At 36.2% G+C, this 17,008-nt stretch overlaps 2 protein-coding genes across 3 annotated transcripts; one reads left to right on the plus strand and one right to left on the minus strand.

Annotated features, from left to right (window-relative positions):
- The first annotated feature begins 551 nt into the window (after nucleotides 1–551).
- LOC116297768 (protein DD3-3) lies at nucleotides 552–11,276 on the plus strand. The gene is made up of 15 exons (XM_031706056.2): nucleotides 552–715; nucleotides 1,233–1,286; nucleotides 2,062–2,148; nucleotides 2,533–2,628; nucleotides 2,752–2,808; nucleotides 3,000–3,081; nucleotides 3,335–3,451; nucleotides 3,856–4,014; nucleotides 4,729–4,931; nucleotides 5,353–5,610; nucleotides 6,078–6,248; nucleotides 6,701–6,924; nucleotides 7,177–7,393; nucleotides 8,100–8,425; nucleotides 9,397–11,276. Exons 1-15 carry the CDS (start codon nucleotides 645–647, stop codon nucleotides 9,579–9,581), a joined length of 2,307 nt encoding a protein of 768 aa, XP_031561916.2. The 5' UTR covers nucleotides 552–644; the 3' UTR covers nucleotides 9,582–11,276.
- On the minus strand, nucleotides 10,053–16,351 carry LOC116297769 (uncharacterized). Of its 2 annotated transcripts, XM_031706058.2 has the most exons (5): nucleotides 16,229–16,351; nucleotides 14,485–14,604; nucleotides 11,591–11,740; nucleotides 10,887–11,050; nucleotides 10,053–10,488 (listed from the first exon to the last, which is right to left on the minus strand). In XM_031706058.2, exons 2-5 carry the CDS (start codon nucleotides 14,513–14,515, stop codon nucleotides 10,330–10,332), a joined length of 504 nt encoding a protein of 167 aa, XP_031561918.1. In that variant the 5' UTR covers nucleotides 14,516–14,604; nucleotides 16,229–16,351; the 3' UTR covers nucleotides 10,053–10,329. The 2 variants fall into 2 exon arrangements, with proteins under 2 accessions (XP_031561918.1, XP_031561917.1); XM_031706057.2 differs by lacking the exons at nucleotides 14,485–14,604; nucleotides 16,229–16,351 and adding an exon at nucleotides 13,167–13,323.
- Nucleotides 16,352–17,008: the final 657 nt, after the last annotated feature.

The following is a 17,008-nucleotide window of genomic DNA, read 5'->3' on the forward strand; positions in this document are numbered from 1 at the left end:
AAAACCGGAAATGAGTCTTTCATTTTTTATATCACTTTTCATTTTTTTTTTGTTCCATTACGAAATCAATTATTAAGATATCTTTCACCTTTTCCCTATAGTTAGGGCAGCTAGCTCAATGGCAAAGTAACTGATCCCCCTTTTTTGTGTGACGTCTTCTGCATCATCAAACAATTTCCGGGAAAAACACAGACCTGCATATTCTCTTTTTTGAGGGAACAGTTATGTATGGATTACAAAAATACAGCTCGACAAATTTGGCATCCTTCATTACATTTTGAAATTAAAGAAAACAAGACTAATCAAGGAATGATACTGAAGGCATAAAAAATTATTTGATATCATTAGGATTATAATTTAGCTTCAGTAAACAGACGTACTTTCGCTCTCACATCCCTCGCGAAAGCAACTTTTGTTTTTTCTCAGGCTAAATTATAAGCTAAAATAAGAATTCATGCATTCATATTTTAATTTCGTAAGTTTTCATCTAACCATGACGTCATATCCTTTTCTGGGCCTCAGCGATGCCCATATTTGGTGTTCTGGATCGCAGCTGTCAAAAGTCAAGTCGACTGTCACTACTTGGTGCTGCAAGGAAGAACTTCATCTTCCAAGCTTTCTTGCCATTTTATTTTTCTTTTACCATGAAGGTTCTACTTATACTTTCTCTACTTCTCGTCTCTTGCTATGGGGATATGTATTTACACAATCCAAGGTTAGTTTGCCGTAAAAAGTAATGCGATAGGCCTAACTATAAAAGTCTCAAGTTCGAGCTCGAATCCCGAAGTTCGTTTATATAAAATTCTACAAACTTTCATCAAAGACTATTTGCTTCTTTCTGATAATAACAAGTATTTAAGGAGTCTTACGTTGGAAGATGTTTTTATTCTCTTCTTTAACATTCTGCTTATTTACTTCAATTATTGAATTTTGAAGCTATCTCTTCCGACTCCTTGTGCAATAGGCTTAAATAATGTCACACACATAAGCTTTAGAAATACTATATGTAACTTCTATTATTAAGCTTACTTACTAAATTTAGTATTTATTTTATTTATTTTGTGGTATTAGGGGAGAATTTCGAAAGGTTAAAATGATTGATATTTTTAATTTGCCATTCGAAATCTTGGAAACATTTAGCTACATTATAGCTTTAGAGATGTCATGTGATGTCTTTGTTATTGTTGAATAACTTCAAACAACAAATATTAATGCTTTTAATATTTTTGTAGGGGATCGAATAACAGGCTAGATGAGAGTGGTAGAGCAAGAAATAATGCTAACAGGTAAAAACACCTTGTTATTCAGTTGAAAATTGCTTTTTAGATACATTAATATAGCTTGGAATATTCTCCTGTCTCCCCTACATCGCCTCTCCTCTCCCCCTCCCCCTTCAAAAATAAACTTTGCTATATGGACTGCATTCTTTACTTCTCTTTGATATCCTAATTATTTTTACCAATTGCTTTGATATTTATTTCATGAAAACCAGCCAACTAACTAGACCTTTAAATTCATTGATGAGAATATGCGAGGTCAGAAATTAATTTTTCCGAATTTATTCCAAATGGTCTTTTGGCCAGAATAACCTCATTCCCAAGCACTATAACTTACTATATTTCTATGTCTTCATGTACTTCATAAGTGCTATGCGGTCCACATATTCTCATCTTTACATCATAATTACTGCGACCAAACATCTATTTTACCCCGGCCTGCTCTCAGTCTTACCTCTTGCTCAGCTGGTAGACCATCGGTAGTACAATTCCGAAGGTCGTGGGTTCAATTCCCAGCGAGGTTGGAAATTAATTTTTCCGAATTTATTTCAAAGGGTCTTTCGCCCGGAATATCCTTGTTCCCAAGCACTATATGACTTATCTATATTTCTTTAAATTCATTGGTCAGAAGACAAAATTTGTAATATTGTAATATTGACACATCCTGAAAAAAGTACCTGGAACAATTTACCCCTCCTCCTCTTTCTTTCTTTCTTCTTCTCTTGACATTGAGAAAAAAGCTGCCTTATAAAGGAACATGAATATTATTATTTTCACTCCACAGGATGTTTGATTCTCAGAATAACAATAGAGGAGGCTATAATGTTGGCAACCTATATTATTATGAAGGCTCAGTCTTATCGATTGAATGGTAAGGCATCATTATCTTAATAAGCTTTCATTCTTGAATTTTTATGCACTTGTTTAGATTAATTAATAAAGATGTAAGCATAAGTTGCACTCCCCCTACCATACAGTATACCACCACCTGCACACCCCCAAAAGGAAAGCTTGTAGATCATATAATTTGATCATATATTTTGTCTCCCCGATTAGTAGGGCACTTGTGCCCGGCTAGAAGAAATAGAGACTGTAATAAAGTTATTATTATTATTATTATTATATAAAAAGAGAGAAGAGGAACTTTTCCCATTTATAACTAGGTCTTGCTTCCCATTTATTTTATGTAGTTCTATGCAAGTAAAAGCATTATTTAGTGATTGACAATTGCTTGTTTGCAAATGTATTCCTGCAGGACCAATCAGCATTCCTGTGCAAACCGTAATAGTCACTGTGAAATAATCCTACAGTATATGTGTGACAAAAATATCAGGGATGGAGTCACCACACAGTAAGTAATTACAATGAATTGCATGCTAGAAAATTGACTTATACATCTTAAGATTTGAATAAAACTTCTGAGGTAGTCATGTGTCAAGTGCCTTTTTAGTAACCATTGATTTACTGATTCTAGAACTATACCAGAGAATCCAATACTCTGTAAGAATTTCGACTGTAACACAGACAAAAGGTGAGTATATTGCAAGAGAATTTGTGTAAACAACTATTTTGAGGCTGTTAATTAACAAAGTTCTGTGTGTAGAAAGGACTATATAGTATTCATTGTTTGTCATAAAGAAAAAAGAAAAATTTGATTATATTCTTAATGGAACCTGATGCAAAATATTATCTTAATTTACTGTTACTAAACCATGCTTTCAGGTTTGGGATGCATGAAAACTATGATTACTACATGGACTGTAAGCACAGAAACAGAAACCAAGGCCTTTTCTTAGCTGATCAGGTATGTCCGTCTACATTTCATGTCCCAAATCTATGACCAGATATATAGAACCGCGGTTTTCTGTATAATTTGAGCTTAGTACTTTAAGCTGCTTGCTGAAATTTGTTTTCTTTAGCCGATGTCAATCAATTAAAAGAATTTTATAATGTGAAAGTTATTATAGTGAAAATCAAATGCCAAAATTCCTCATTGGGAGCTATTGTACGTTATGGCGTCATATTAATCACTTGTGTTTGATCTTTTTGGAAAACAGAAGCCAAAAGGCAAATCTGCTAAGTACACTCGTCAGAACCCTGGTGGAACGAGGCGTGGCTATGAATGTCCAGAGGAAAGAGACTACTACCCCTACTGGCACCCTACACCATGGAAGGTAATTACATGATGTATAAATAACAAGGGTGTAGCCAGGGGGCCAAGGGGGTCCGGCCACTCAGCCTCATGCTGTAGAAACCAAAACATCTATGTAGTCACATGATAAGTTCAACTTAAATCTATATTCTGAAAACAGGTTTTGCCCCCTCCCCTCCTCCCAAGGCAAAATCCTGGCTATTCCCCTGTACTATTCAATTTACAGGAAATATTGCATACTGTTACAAATAATTACGCAGGATATCAACTGGTATTTTCTCCCTTTTTTCATAAAGATTATATATTTGCACAGTATCCTACGCAGCCACTATTAGTTTCGCCGTGACGACACTAATAGCGGCTGCGTAGGAGACTAATATTTGCACAGTACACTAAATAATTCTGCAATATTTTGCCATTTTTTAGGATATTGCCATCATGACCAATGATCCAGAACGATGTGAGATGTATAGAAAAGAAAGTGAAAATGTTAAAGGACGCTATACTTGTGAAGTGCCGACAGAATACAAAAAGGCCAAAGGTTGGAGGAATTATTATATTCCATCTACTCAAGAGGAATGTGAGGTAATTCTGGATTTCTTTATTAAAAAATTCAAATGACATGTTTATTTTCATTGTGGTTTCTAGGGATGCATACTGTACTCACAGTGATTCTTGTATAAGTTTTCCGACATTTTGGCAGTCCTTAGGCTGTCTTCTTCAGATTGGTTAAAATTACATGTTTACAATTACTAACTTTTACTAACATGTTAATATACAGATAACAGAAACTTATGTGCATTTCGATCAGTTCATTGTCTTGTTGCCATGGCGAAATGTTGAAAATAACAGGTGATCGTGTTCATGTGCTTGGTAATTAAAGACAAGAAAAAAGACATAATTTAATTTATTTTATAGACCCCTTGCAGCACTTTGGAATGCAAGAAAAGCATTCTGAAATTTTCATGAAATTCTTTCAGGAATTACGAAAGCATAAGGCTGCCTTCATAATTAATGTATGGGGTGAAATTTTGGGGGAACGGAAAAATATTTACCAGTAAAATGGGGGGGGGGTTGAAATTTTTTTTCAGAGAATTGGGGGGGATGCAAAATTTTTAGAAGAAGCTATAAGAGCTTGCCCTGGGGGATCTCCAAGGGGGGTGTCTTACATGAGAATTTTTTTTCTCATTTAAAGATTTCACCTGCCCCCCCCCCACCATCTGCCATAGTTATTAGAATTTAGAGAATTTAATCTTTAGATGGATTAACGCTGTTAATCATTACATTCATTCAAAACAGGCCTTCAAATACCCTATGAACTCAGTCAATGGAACAAGAGGTGTTTGGAAGCTTAATCCCTCCCATGATATTCCAGCACCAGAGTGTCGAGAAACAACCTGGTCACGTGACAATCACCTTGGTAACGGCTATGGAGGCTACCCTAACTCTTACAACTGGACTCTTCCTGATCTTAACAGTGAAAATTGTGTACTCCGAATAAGGTTTGTTAGATAGGATACAAGGCATTGATGAAATATATGAAAAAATTACACACAATGCAGCAAAGCAGTTTTCAACAGCCATTGATCAGTGTCTAATTTGGATAATTAGAGAACAAATGGATTTCATCTTTTGAATGATTTTTAAGGAAAACATTTTTAAAGCTAAAGTAATGATGCATACTATCTTGCTTGTTTATAAATGAATGTCGTGACAACTTTATGATAAATTGCTTTAAAATAAAATATTTAAACCAAGCCACTAACAATGTCAGTTTTTTTAAAAATAAAAAAACTATCGTGCTACTGTAAGCACAGCATTTTTCAAAAAGCTTCTCAGAATCAGACAAACACAGTGCACTTGGGTTTCTTATCAATACTCGTTCAGACTGTGAATCTGAATATTTTCAATCCTTTTGAACAGGTACAACATATCTACTGGTGAGTTTGATGGCTGGGACTCCTCTGTCAATGCATCTCTTAACCAGCCCCCAAGAGGTACCAAAGCCTCCCTGTTAGACATAGGTGAAAGATTTGGTTTCAATTACACACAGGCTTCTCAAAGAGGATACTTGTTCAAGCAAAACCCAGTTGTGTCTATATTTGGTGGTGATGTTGCTAAGAACTTTCAACTACGTTTGGCTATCAATACCAATCAAATTGGTCGTGTTTTTCAAGACAGGTAATTACTTACTTTCCATCCATATTACCTTCATATGATGTACATAATTTAGATAAGATCAATTTAGACTTAGATTAATTCACCTATTTTTGGCTATCAATACCAATTACATTGGTCATGTTTTTCGAGACAGGTAAACAACAGGTAAATGTGTCTTTAACCATCCTTGACACACATTATGCAGGTTCTCCTCATTTTCCAAAGGCTCAGCTATTTCCAATGCTTCAAATTTTATCAATTTACACTGTCAAATGAAATGGCATCGTGGCTAATCAAAGTCAGGGCATGGCTAACCCATAGATTGAATTGGAATTTAGCATGTTGCCTGCACTTCACTCACAGTGAATGGCTATCCTACAGTCCTTCGCCATTTAACCTACCACAAGTTGTCTGAAATCAGTGTAACTAATCAAACTGATATTCAGTACAAAACAACCAATGCATAAAATTATTTGATATTTTTAAAGGAGCCACACCTTTGCTGTTCGACGCCGTCCCAGCAGCCTCAAAGACAAAAAAATTCATAATCTCAATGTTCGTGGAAAGAGGGGTAACATTGTACAAGTGTACCCAGCTGTGGAGTATGACTTCGTACCCAATACACTCATAGCCAAGAATGGTGACTATGTTCACTTCCAGTAAGTATTAACATGATGGCACCATTTGCCATTGATTTCAGCAACTTTATCTTGTCGCTGTGAATGTTTCAATAGATATTCCATTTTATATTTTATATTGTGTGCATTTTTCTGTTTTGTTGTGTGGTTGGTAAATTGGTTAGTCAGTTGGTTAGGATATATTGGTCGTTCGGTTTATTGGGATCATATATGATTTGTCGCTCTTTAAGCTACTGACAATGAATGTAGATAATAAAGCACTTTTAAGCACGGTATGGTATGCTGTTGCAATGCTGCAATGGTTTGCCATTGTCTTTCAGTAATATTATTCGTCCAACCACAACACATAGTTCTGCAATGGTATGGCTACAGCACATACGCTATGAATTTGCTATATCATTCCCCACTCATACACTATAAGCATAAAGTTAAAAGCATTCAATCAATTTTGAATTTTATGAATGATTTTTTAGGTGGACAGGGTCCAACACAAACCCAAACGGAAATGATGGGCAAGGAAAAGCAGGTACAGACAGATCCAATGTACTAGTACAAGAGAAACAACGATATCCTGAAGGAGAACCTAAAGAGAAGACATATGGACAGTGGGGTGGTAACTACCCTGAGCACTTTGACAGTGCTACATTCTTGGGACTAGATAGAAAGGATCTAACAAGTCTAGCAACACTGGATAAAGGTATATGAATTATATTAATGGGATTAACAGTGAATTCCACAGAGTGGATCTTCTTTCACTGGATTCCAATTGGAATTTAGAAGCTGATTTTTGTGGAGGGAAGAAAGCCAGAGAAGCCGGAAAACCCTTGAAGCACAGGGGAGAACCAACAAACAACTCAACTCACATACAAGACTGAGCTCATCAGGACTACAAACCAGGGTTGCATTGGTGAGAGGTGCGTGCTTTCTAATTATCTTTTTTTCTCTCCAGTACAATATGGTGGTGAGATGTCTGAACTAGACGATGCAGGAACATACTTTGATCTTGGTCCACGTATGATAACAGGCACAGGCACCTATCACTACATGTGCTCTAGAAATAACAACTTTTCGAACAGAAGTCAAAAGGGACGTATTGTATTGAGTGATAATGCCGTGTACAGTGCTATGATGGGGAGAAGTGGAGGTACTATTGCTTTCAGAGAAAAGTAAGTATGTAGATTGCTGTTTACTTACTTATAACTTACTGTAGATTATAATTGGCCCCCTGAGCATAGTTGGTGTGGTGGGATGAAGATAGGCGTAAAAGGGATAGCCTTCCCCAAAGTCATTGCTCACTGCTTTGGGGTGCTTCATCAATCAGTTGATACCCTGGGCTCCAAAGGTTCTATTTCGCTTCTTATAACGAGCGAACACCGATTTCCCTTCGGGACAGAGCCAAAAGCCCTTTGAAACAACAAAAGCCAGATCTAGAATAAAATATAACCTCTTGAGCCCAGGATAATGAGTTGATATAATTTTTATGCATAAAGAGACAAATAGTTTTGAAAATCAAAAATGATATTAAAGTTTCTTATATTCACATTTTCTTTCACTTTTTACTATCAGCAAGTGAAAAAGATGCCACATAAGTAATAAAGGATCCCCTCAAACTACAACTCTGGAACAGCTAATTGGCCAAGAAAATAAAAAAAGTCTCTTTGCAAAATGAAATCTCTTGTTCTTCATTTTGTTTTTGCCCTGCAACTGCATGTCTGCTGTGAAACCCCTAGCTAATTAATCCCATTATTATTTTATCAAAACAAGTCCCTTTTGCAAAATGAAATCTCTTGTCATATTGAAAAACATTTTGTTTTTGCCCTGCAATATGTCTGCCATGAAACCCCTAGCTAATTAATCCCATTTATCGTTCAGGGGAGAGGGCATTACATTCAAGCCCAATTCTCTATCCCAGCTAAAGAACATCCAAGTTGAAAGAATGTCACCTGAAAATGGCCACCAAATGATCATGTCCAAGAATGGCAAAATGGGTGTTGGTAATGAGTATGCTAGTGACTTCTTAGTTATCAATCCACATTCTCTCAAGACAAATAAGAAGTTCACTGTTCGGATGGGATACCAGAGTGACTCAACTGAGGACGTAGAGGTGTATCGTTCAGATGATAATGAGGGGTTCAGGACTTGGTATCAGGTGAAGGCGTCCACTTCAGATGGAAAGTTAGAGTTCCAATCGGATCAAGGTACATTAATTATACTTTGAATATAATAATTGTCAATACACTATGAATTATATAAATACATAGATATAGGATATGTATAAATGTTTTTTATTTAATTTACCTTATGATCCTTCACTTTTCTGACCTTCATTTATAATTATTATATATTCTACTAAGCTAATTCATCTCGGTTAACCTTTTGGATATCTTGGAGGGAAGTCATTAAACCTGTGAAATAGATGTTAGACTAATACACTTTAGCAGACCCTAATTGCATTGTTTTCTTTTGTGTCTATTTGGCTATTCAGGTTGACCAGTATTTTTTATTTCACGGGTTAAACGCCGTCACTCTGATTTACTTTATTTTAAGTTATTCTAACTTACTTTATTTTAAGATCTTGGAAAGTAATGCAGGTGAAAATAAACTATGGTCGTTGTTGTTACAATAGTACTAGTGCTATTATGGACAACCCTGATTAAGGGAGGGATGGATTGAAGGAGGCAGTGGTAATTGTGTATACTGAAAACAACTGGCTTGTGAGGCTCTCTAATTAAGGATGATCATGATGATGATGATTATGATGGTGATGACAATGATGATGATGATAGTGATGTTATCTCAATGATCTGGTGTGCTTGTGGCATGATGATGATGTTCATGGTGGTGGTCGTGGTTATAATGATCTTGACTTTGATGTGTTGTTGTTATTGTCATTATAAGATGTTGATGGTACAAGTTTGTTTATAATACCTCAAGAGCTCTATAAATGATATTAGCTCTGCAAATTAATAGCAGATATCAGAGTTGCCTTCAATTGCCTTCACTTAATTGCCTTCAAACAATTATTGTTTCAAGTCGAGGCATTTGGGTCGATACAATGAAATGTATAGAAACTAACCCAAATACAACAATTGTTTGAAGGCAATAAATCTCAAATATCTGCTAATGATAGTTACAGAATACTGATAGATATTTTGTATTGCTTGTGCAGGTGGGGTCTACGTGGCTCGTACTGTAGCTAACAAGGGAGTGATCGCAGGAATAGTCATCGCTTGCATAGCATTTATAGTCATCGTTGGAGGTTCTGTGCTTTACTTCCGGAAGCATCCTGACAAGCTATCAAGCATTGGATCTTGCATGTCTAATACGGTCAGGTCTTGTAGAGAGAAGGTTTGACCTAGCTATTTTGTATGTCCCATTATTTTGATGTCCCAGCAGCAATTTCTTTTATTTTTGAAGGTGCTGTATATGAATATGTGAATACTATATGATCACACATAGAAAAGCAATCACATTTTATGGCAATGCAATTGAGAATTTCCTTCACTTTTTACGATATCCTAAAACGGTCATCCAGTTAAACAAAATACATTAAAATTAATATTAATATTAGATGAATGCACGCAAGGCCATGCTTACACTAGATAGTAATACACACATATATACATTCAAAAGCAAAAATAAATATATAATTTAATTATATATATATATATCTGTAAATTTACGAAATGAAAAAGAAATGAAACAAAAAGTTGAAATTTTGGCAAAAGGATATATTCTTATCAAGAAAAATATTTTTTGAGCTGGTTATATCAAACAAAATGAGAAACAATAAATCGGGCTGTCCAATATAATAATGACATAAAATTCACAAGTAATAAACACTTTTATTATTTTTTTATTAAATGCTTTCATAACAAATTTACGTCAATTATTGTACTTATACATGTATCGAATTATTTTTTTTTACTATTACCTTTGAAATAATGCTAATATATCTTAGTCATGGCGAATCCCGATGTCATTGTGAACACAGAACTAATTAGCAATACAAAACTAGCTGTAAAAAAATTAATGCTGAGATAAAATCAAGAAAAGAAAGGAACGGAAGATGGAAGAAAAAACTTTATCAAGAGGAATCTTTCTACAGTTCATCTCTGTCGCTCAGTTCAAACAGGCGAATGTCGAAGCATTCATTGAAGTAAGCCTGGCCTTTACAGTCTTGGCCATCAAATACATCCACGTGTCCTGTGGCTGTTTTGAAGCTGGGACAATTCTGGAAAACTATGATTCCTTTTTTACCCTGAAATCAAAGGAAAACGTGTTATGATGGCCAACATGTTCGAGGGATAGTTGCTTTACTCTGTAACCTTGCAAAGAAATGACACTATGGCAAACGCATCATGGAAAATCGTATTATGTATATAGATAGATGATGGTAAATAATGCTTAAATCAGACCTTTAAATGGAGAAGCAAATGGAGCTATTAGGAGTGGCCCAAGTACAAACCCTGGGGTACCCCAGTAAGATAAGTAGGCTTTGTTTTTGCTCTTCGATTTGAGATAAAAGGGTGAAGAAAAATGGACCGAGTATAAGACTCTGAGGCACACCAGTCACTATTTCTCTAAAAATGAAAAGACTGAATGGAAGTGGCCCAAATACAGATCTTTGGGGTACACCCCCAGTGATGCAATACTTACAAGGAAATCAGCCTTGCTTTTGGATACAACATCAGCAGGCCCTTTACGGTTTTCTAGATACTGCCTGAAGGTAGCTACACGAATAATGTACTTCTCGTTCCCTCCACGAGAGGCTCGTACTCCTGACCAGTTGAACTCATTTTCTTTGATGTCAATTGTGTGACCTGAAAATCAGAAAAGCGAAATGCTATTAGTAATCGCGGTGGTGCTGGTTTTGGTGGTGGATAATGATGCTGCTGATAATGATAATGCTGATAGTGATGATGATGATGAAGAAGAAGAAGATGGAAACACTTCAAAACGTCTGTCCCTCCGCCCCGCACCAGTGCTATTGCTGTCAAATTGTTGTGATGCTCGTTAACTTATTTTCTCATAAATTTTTTTAGTAAAGACGTTTGCAAGTGTTTGTATTCCTTCCAAACCCCTAGTAAAGAAACACCCTCCCAAAGATATCGGGGTGAGGAGGGGGAGGGGAGGGGGGGAGGGAAGCAATGAACATATGCCAGGACAGGGGCGGATCCAGGATTTTGTTCAGGGAGGGGTGCTGCGCACAAAGTTAACCCAGGGAGGGGTGCACCCTTAGAATCAAAGGGAAAAACAGTATTGGTTATCTTTGAAGTAGAAGCACAAAGTGGAACCAGGGAGGGATGCGCACCCCCTGTACCCCTCCCCTGGATCCGCCCCTGCAGGAACAAACTGCTTACCTGACTGGATCAAGGCATAACTGAGCCTGATAGCACAAGTATTGGCACCATGTAACCATTCCGGTAGGCCTATCTTATCAATCAAGTCATCCCCTTTATACTGACTTGCAGTTGGGTAGTTATTCCAAAGAGTCGAAAATGAAGGCCACACTACGACAATAGAAAATATATTAGATGTTTCAAGATAAAAAATGAACTTTGGCGATGGTGACGGGTCCTCTTAAATAATCTTAGAACCTAAAACTATACATAGTGTGTAAGTGATGAGGAGTTTTTTGTTCTTGGATATATATTAAAGATTTTATTTTATTTCTTCGGTTTCTTCGCAAAAAAATGAAACGAAATTTGTACCCCACTCTAAAATCATTAAATGGAAAACGTACCCCTCCCCCTTCAACACTACTAAATACGTACCCCTCCCCCCAAATGATCTTTTGATTTTTACTCCGATTTAATTTTTACCTTGCTTATTTTGAGCGTTTATATCTCACTTTCCGAAAACTGCGCATGCGCCAAAATATGGATTATGCCAGAGACCTCGTTCTATTTTAGCTGACCTCACATTTGAAACTACGAGAAAACAGCTACTGAGATCAGGGGAAGAAATGATAATGTCTATTCACTCATTCTCTGGTAAAACAACCCCCCGGATTAGCATGACCGTTATTTGGCGCGCTTTCACTATTTTAGGTGACGTCAACTAAATAGTTATCTAAGTTTAGATACATTTATCTAACTATTCAACAGTTTGAATGCACTCTAATAGCGGCTTTAAGAGACTATTTCAGTTTCCAATTAAATTAATGCTGCTAATCCATTTTGCTTTCTTATTTCGAACCACGTGTCATCCTCTCGATTTCATTATCTATTATTCGTATTTGTTTAGTTTTTGTTTTCTTGTTATTTTTTTCTTTCTCGGTGAAATTAAAATAAATATAACTAAACAGCGTTATTTTCGCTTTGGGTTTGATTCGCCCAGAAATGCTTACCTAGATACGTCACGACCGCTGAAACTGAGGGGGTTACCTCGTCTAGTCGTGGTTGGCACGCGCTTTTCCCAGAAAAAAAAAGCTAATATCAGCAGATTTTTTCTGCATCCCAAACTTTTCTATATCAAAAATTAAACTATGACAGTTTCCATAATAATCCGCTTGACCAGCTAAATTTTTGGTGTCTTATATAAACTTAACTTCACTCGCTTCAAAAAAATTTTTAACATAATGACCCGTGGTATACAAGTCACTCTGTCTTTCTTATTTCCTTTTGTGTGGAATTATAGTCACTTTGAAAAAATAATTTCTTTTGTGATGAAAATAAATCTGAATTTTCACGCCATGGAGATTGAACAAGTAGTCACAGACTGCTTCTTGTGCTCATTAAAAGTTCCTGAAAAGCTACAAAACTGTAAGAAAAAGCGAGCACCGTTTTAAAAGCGGAAATAACAGTAATATTTCTTAATATGAGAATTTAAAAAAACCAAAATGATTCGTCTCGACCTTCGTAAATCTTTAAAACTTAGTCCGATACCAAGGTTCAATGCTGTCTTACTTGTATTTGGGTTCTGAGTAGTCCTTACCTCCACCAGAAGCCATTCTCACAGCAGTCAGCAATGTTAAAATCTTGACAAACATTGCGAAACCTTTATGTACTTATAACAGACTACGTATACCAGAATCCTGTGCGTGTTTAAATATTAGCTGAAAACTTTTTCTTTTTAAACTGAAACTTTTCTCTTTCTAGTAAGACAGGAAGTTTCTGATTAGATATTTGTAAACACTTTGAGTTTGTAATAAAGTATTACGTCTAGGGAAAAGTCCCTTTACACATTGAACCAATCATAGTGGCTATATATAACTTTCCTGCTCATCCAATCAGAAACGGCAAAACGTTTGTCACCGTCATTATCACGACACATGTTTGGCACAGACATTTTTATTGAAAACCATGCAATTCTCGTTTTCTTTCTTTCTTTTCTTCTTCTAATTCTTCTTCTTCTTCTTAATCTTTTTTTTTCGGCTCAAGTTTATATTTAGTAATTTGTTGAAAGTTTGGTCGTTGTGTATTGTGACATAGTTTGGGTAACGCAAGGCACCGTGACTCGTAATATGGAAACCAGTCTATTCTTCGTGACTGGAACGAAAAAACAACACGTTAAGGAATTGTTTAGAAATAATAATCATTTTATTTATTTTCACACGGATGTTTTTATTTAGTCTTGGAATACTTTGATTACTTTCTTTCCCTAAAACACACAGACACGAGAAGGGGGGAAAAATGATAGAGTGAGAAAGAAAGAAATGTGAAGCGCAAAAAAAAGGTTTCCCATGTGGAAGGAGGAGTAATCAATAATAATAATAATAATAATAATGATAATAATAATAATAATAATAATAATAATACATTTATATCGCGCCTTTTCCAATGTGCCCAAATGCGCTTGTCAGATGGGACTCTACAATATATGAAATGATATATAGCTAATATAGAAATATTATATAACTAAGATATATATATAATAATGTATAACTAATATTTGACAATGAACTACAAATTAAAAGAGAGAAATGGTAGATATATGCGGTGGTCGATATTCCATGACATGACGCAAAAAAAAAGTTTGAATGTTGCTGAAATTAATTGATGGGATTCCTGTGTGTCGAGGGAGGAAAGCTGAAGAATCTGGAGAAAAACCCTAGCTCGAAGCACAGGAGAGAAGGAAACGCACAACCATATTCACATATGATGACAAGTCTGGGGAGGCAAACCCATGCTTGGCCTCGGTGGTGGCGCATCAGCAGCGCAGCACACACCAGTACACACCGCAAAAATAAATTATGATACTACAGTCAAAACTGATATCCCCGAAAGCAGTCATAGAAGGTTGCAATATTTACCTGATTTGATCATAGCATAACTGACTTGCATTGCGCACGTATTGGATCCGTACAGCCACGTGGGGAGGCCTGCCAACTACGATGGGTAGTTACTGAGCATGGTTGAGATGGAAGGCCAACCTGATAATCATTTATGATGACTATTATTACTTAATTAATACGTTTTGCCTTTTGTATCATTAAAAAAAAACGAAACCATCTTTAAAAAGCGTTATAGCATGCATGGAGTCCGCGTGGAATAATAAGACCTGCGAGATGGGTAATTCTGTTCCTTCAACCATGCCAATACATTAGCATAAAAATAGCCTATTTATACACGATATTTACTCCGGAATAAAAATACATATTGATATCTCCTTATTGACAGGCATTATAGATTTGTGTCTCATCCGCGGGATGCACCATTCTTCCGTCAGGATCTTTTATTTAAAATCGTATGGACAGACTATTAGCAGGGAAGCATAAAAGAAAACAGAACGAAAATAAAAGTCCTTCACTTTAGTGCCTTAGATTTATATCTTAGATAATGAATAAACATGCCTTATCATTCTTACCCTACCATGAACAGTGCCTGAAACCCAGAACACGCTATAACATGCGAGAACACGGTGTCTAAAATGTCATAGCAACCACGGCACCTTTGCTGCTATAATTGAAATCTCCTTGGCTAGATCTTGTGCTATCTTGACTATTATTTTGAAGAAACCGTTCAGGATCGTGAATCAACAGTCTAGCAGCCTAGCCTAACAGTCTGACTGCCTATTGCATTCACCTTTTTACCTTTTACTTTTTTCTATAGATGCAATATACCATCCTTGAAATTAATTCACGTTTTCAAGGGCACTTGAAAAGCTTCTGAATTTTACGATTTTAGCGAAACTCCTTGAACACTCCTTGAATGTTTGCTTTGATCATTACTTGCATCCTTCTGAAATAGATCTAGTCGGAAAGATTGCAAAATCTGAAAGTCGGCCATGTGCAGCCACCTCCAGTGTAAAACCTTGGCATATTTAGCTGAACATACTCCTTGTAAATTAATTTTTGTGGCCTTGTACACTCCTTGAATAGTCCTTGAATTTTAAGTCGTTACCGCAGCACGAACCCTGATTCGAGTTGAGAGTCCTGTGCTTAGAATATTAAATATCATGGTAATGAGTGTAAAGTGTGTTGTAGAGCCTCTGGCTATAGCCAGGCAGGCGAGGAGATTCTGCTTAGGCTTATTATATATCGAGAAACTGGTTTCCAATTTGTCCCCATGACTTGCTCTCACAGACACACTACCACTACATTCACTATTCTAAGCGTACAAGTTTCAACGGCTCACATGTTGATTTTTGTAGAGGGAGGAAAATTAGAGAACCATGTCATCTTAGCCACATTTACCACATGGATGTAGTAGCTCCACCGACGCGAGTCATTAATTTAATTAGACCTCTTACAAACACTCTTATACCCCATTCACACCTTAACGTGTTTAGTTAGACTATGTTTTCATTAGGAAAAAATTGAGAAACTAGAAACCTACAATATAATGAAACTTTCCAAAATATTATCAGAGCAAGACAAAGGATAGTTTACATGCATTATTTCACCAAATATTGTGCAGTGTTTCGTAGATAGTTTCCCAAACCTGTTTAGTCAAACCACTTTAAAACATGTTTAATACTTGGTGTGAATGGGGTATTAGTTTGAAGACATAGACATTAGTAAACGTTGAAAAAGTCATCTATTTTTTGCGACTCACCTTCGTCTAGAACAAGAGAACTTTTCAAGCAAAAACCTGCTTTTGATTTTCGAAGATTTTTAGCATAAACACGTCACGTTCTCTGTGTTGTTTTACACAATGTGAGACGTTCAAGTGGCGGATCCAGGATTTTTCAAAGGGGGGTTCCGTTTCTTAAACAGTGTATAATTCTCTTTTGTTTAGTCGATGTTTGACAAAAAAAATATGGCTCTAATCACCTAATTTACTATCTAGTAACGGAACGTAAAGGTAAATCAAACATTATAACAGCAAATATCTATCATTTCGTGTTCAACATTATCTTTGTGGATACTCATTAAGCAAAATTTATATAAGACATATTTCTATTACCTAAAAGATCAAACCTTCAAGGGGAGTTCCGTGGACCCCTTTGCCCCCCCCCGGATCCGCTACTGAGTAAGGCTAAGTTTTATATCTTCTAAGTTTTATATCCTCTCTTTTATATCAGTTTTAAATCTTCTATTATGATTCACTGTGGAATTCTAGCATCCCGGCTAGTTTTGCCATAATATCTTGTACTCGGAATTAGGAATTTTAGATTCCACCAAAATGCTGAATGTAGATTTTGTGTTTGTGAAAGAAAGTAGGATAAATTAGAAACCAGCTGTTTTCATATTCTGAATCCCCTCGACTAGCTAGCTAGCCCCAGAATAATGCCGGTTGAAATATGCCGGCACACTTCACACTCACTACAACTAGATTTTCTAAGCACTCTCAACTCACGTGTATTTTGAATTGCAAAGAGGAAGGAAAAGCGGC

This window comes from Actinia tenebrosa, unplaced genomic scaffold, assembly GCF_029948245.1.
Source record: "Actinia tenebrosa isolate PJP-AT-01 unplaced genomic scaffold, QUT_ActTen_1.0 PGA_scaffold3__52_contigs__length_22856419, whole genome shotgun sequence".
Classification (NCBI taxonomy): domain Eukaryota; kingdom Metazoa; phylum Cnidaria; class Anthozoa; order Actiniaria; family Actiniidae; genus Actinia; species Actinia tenebrosa.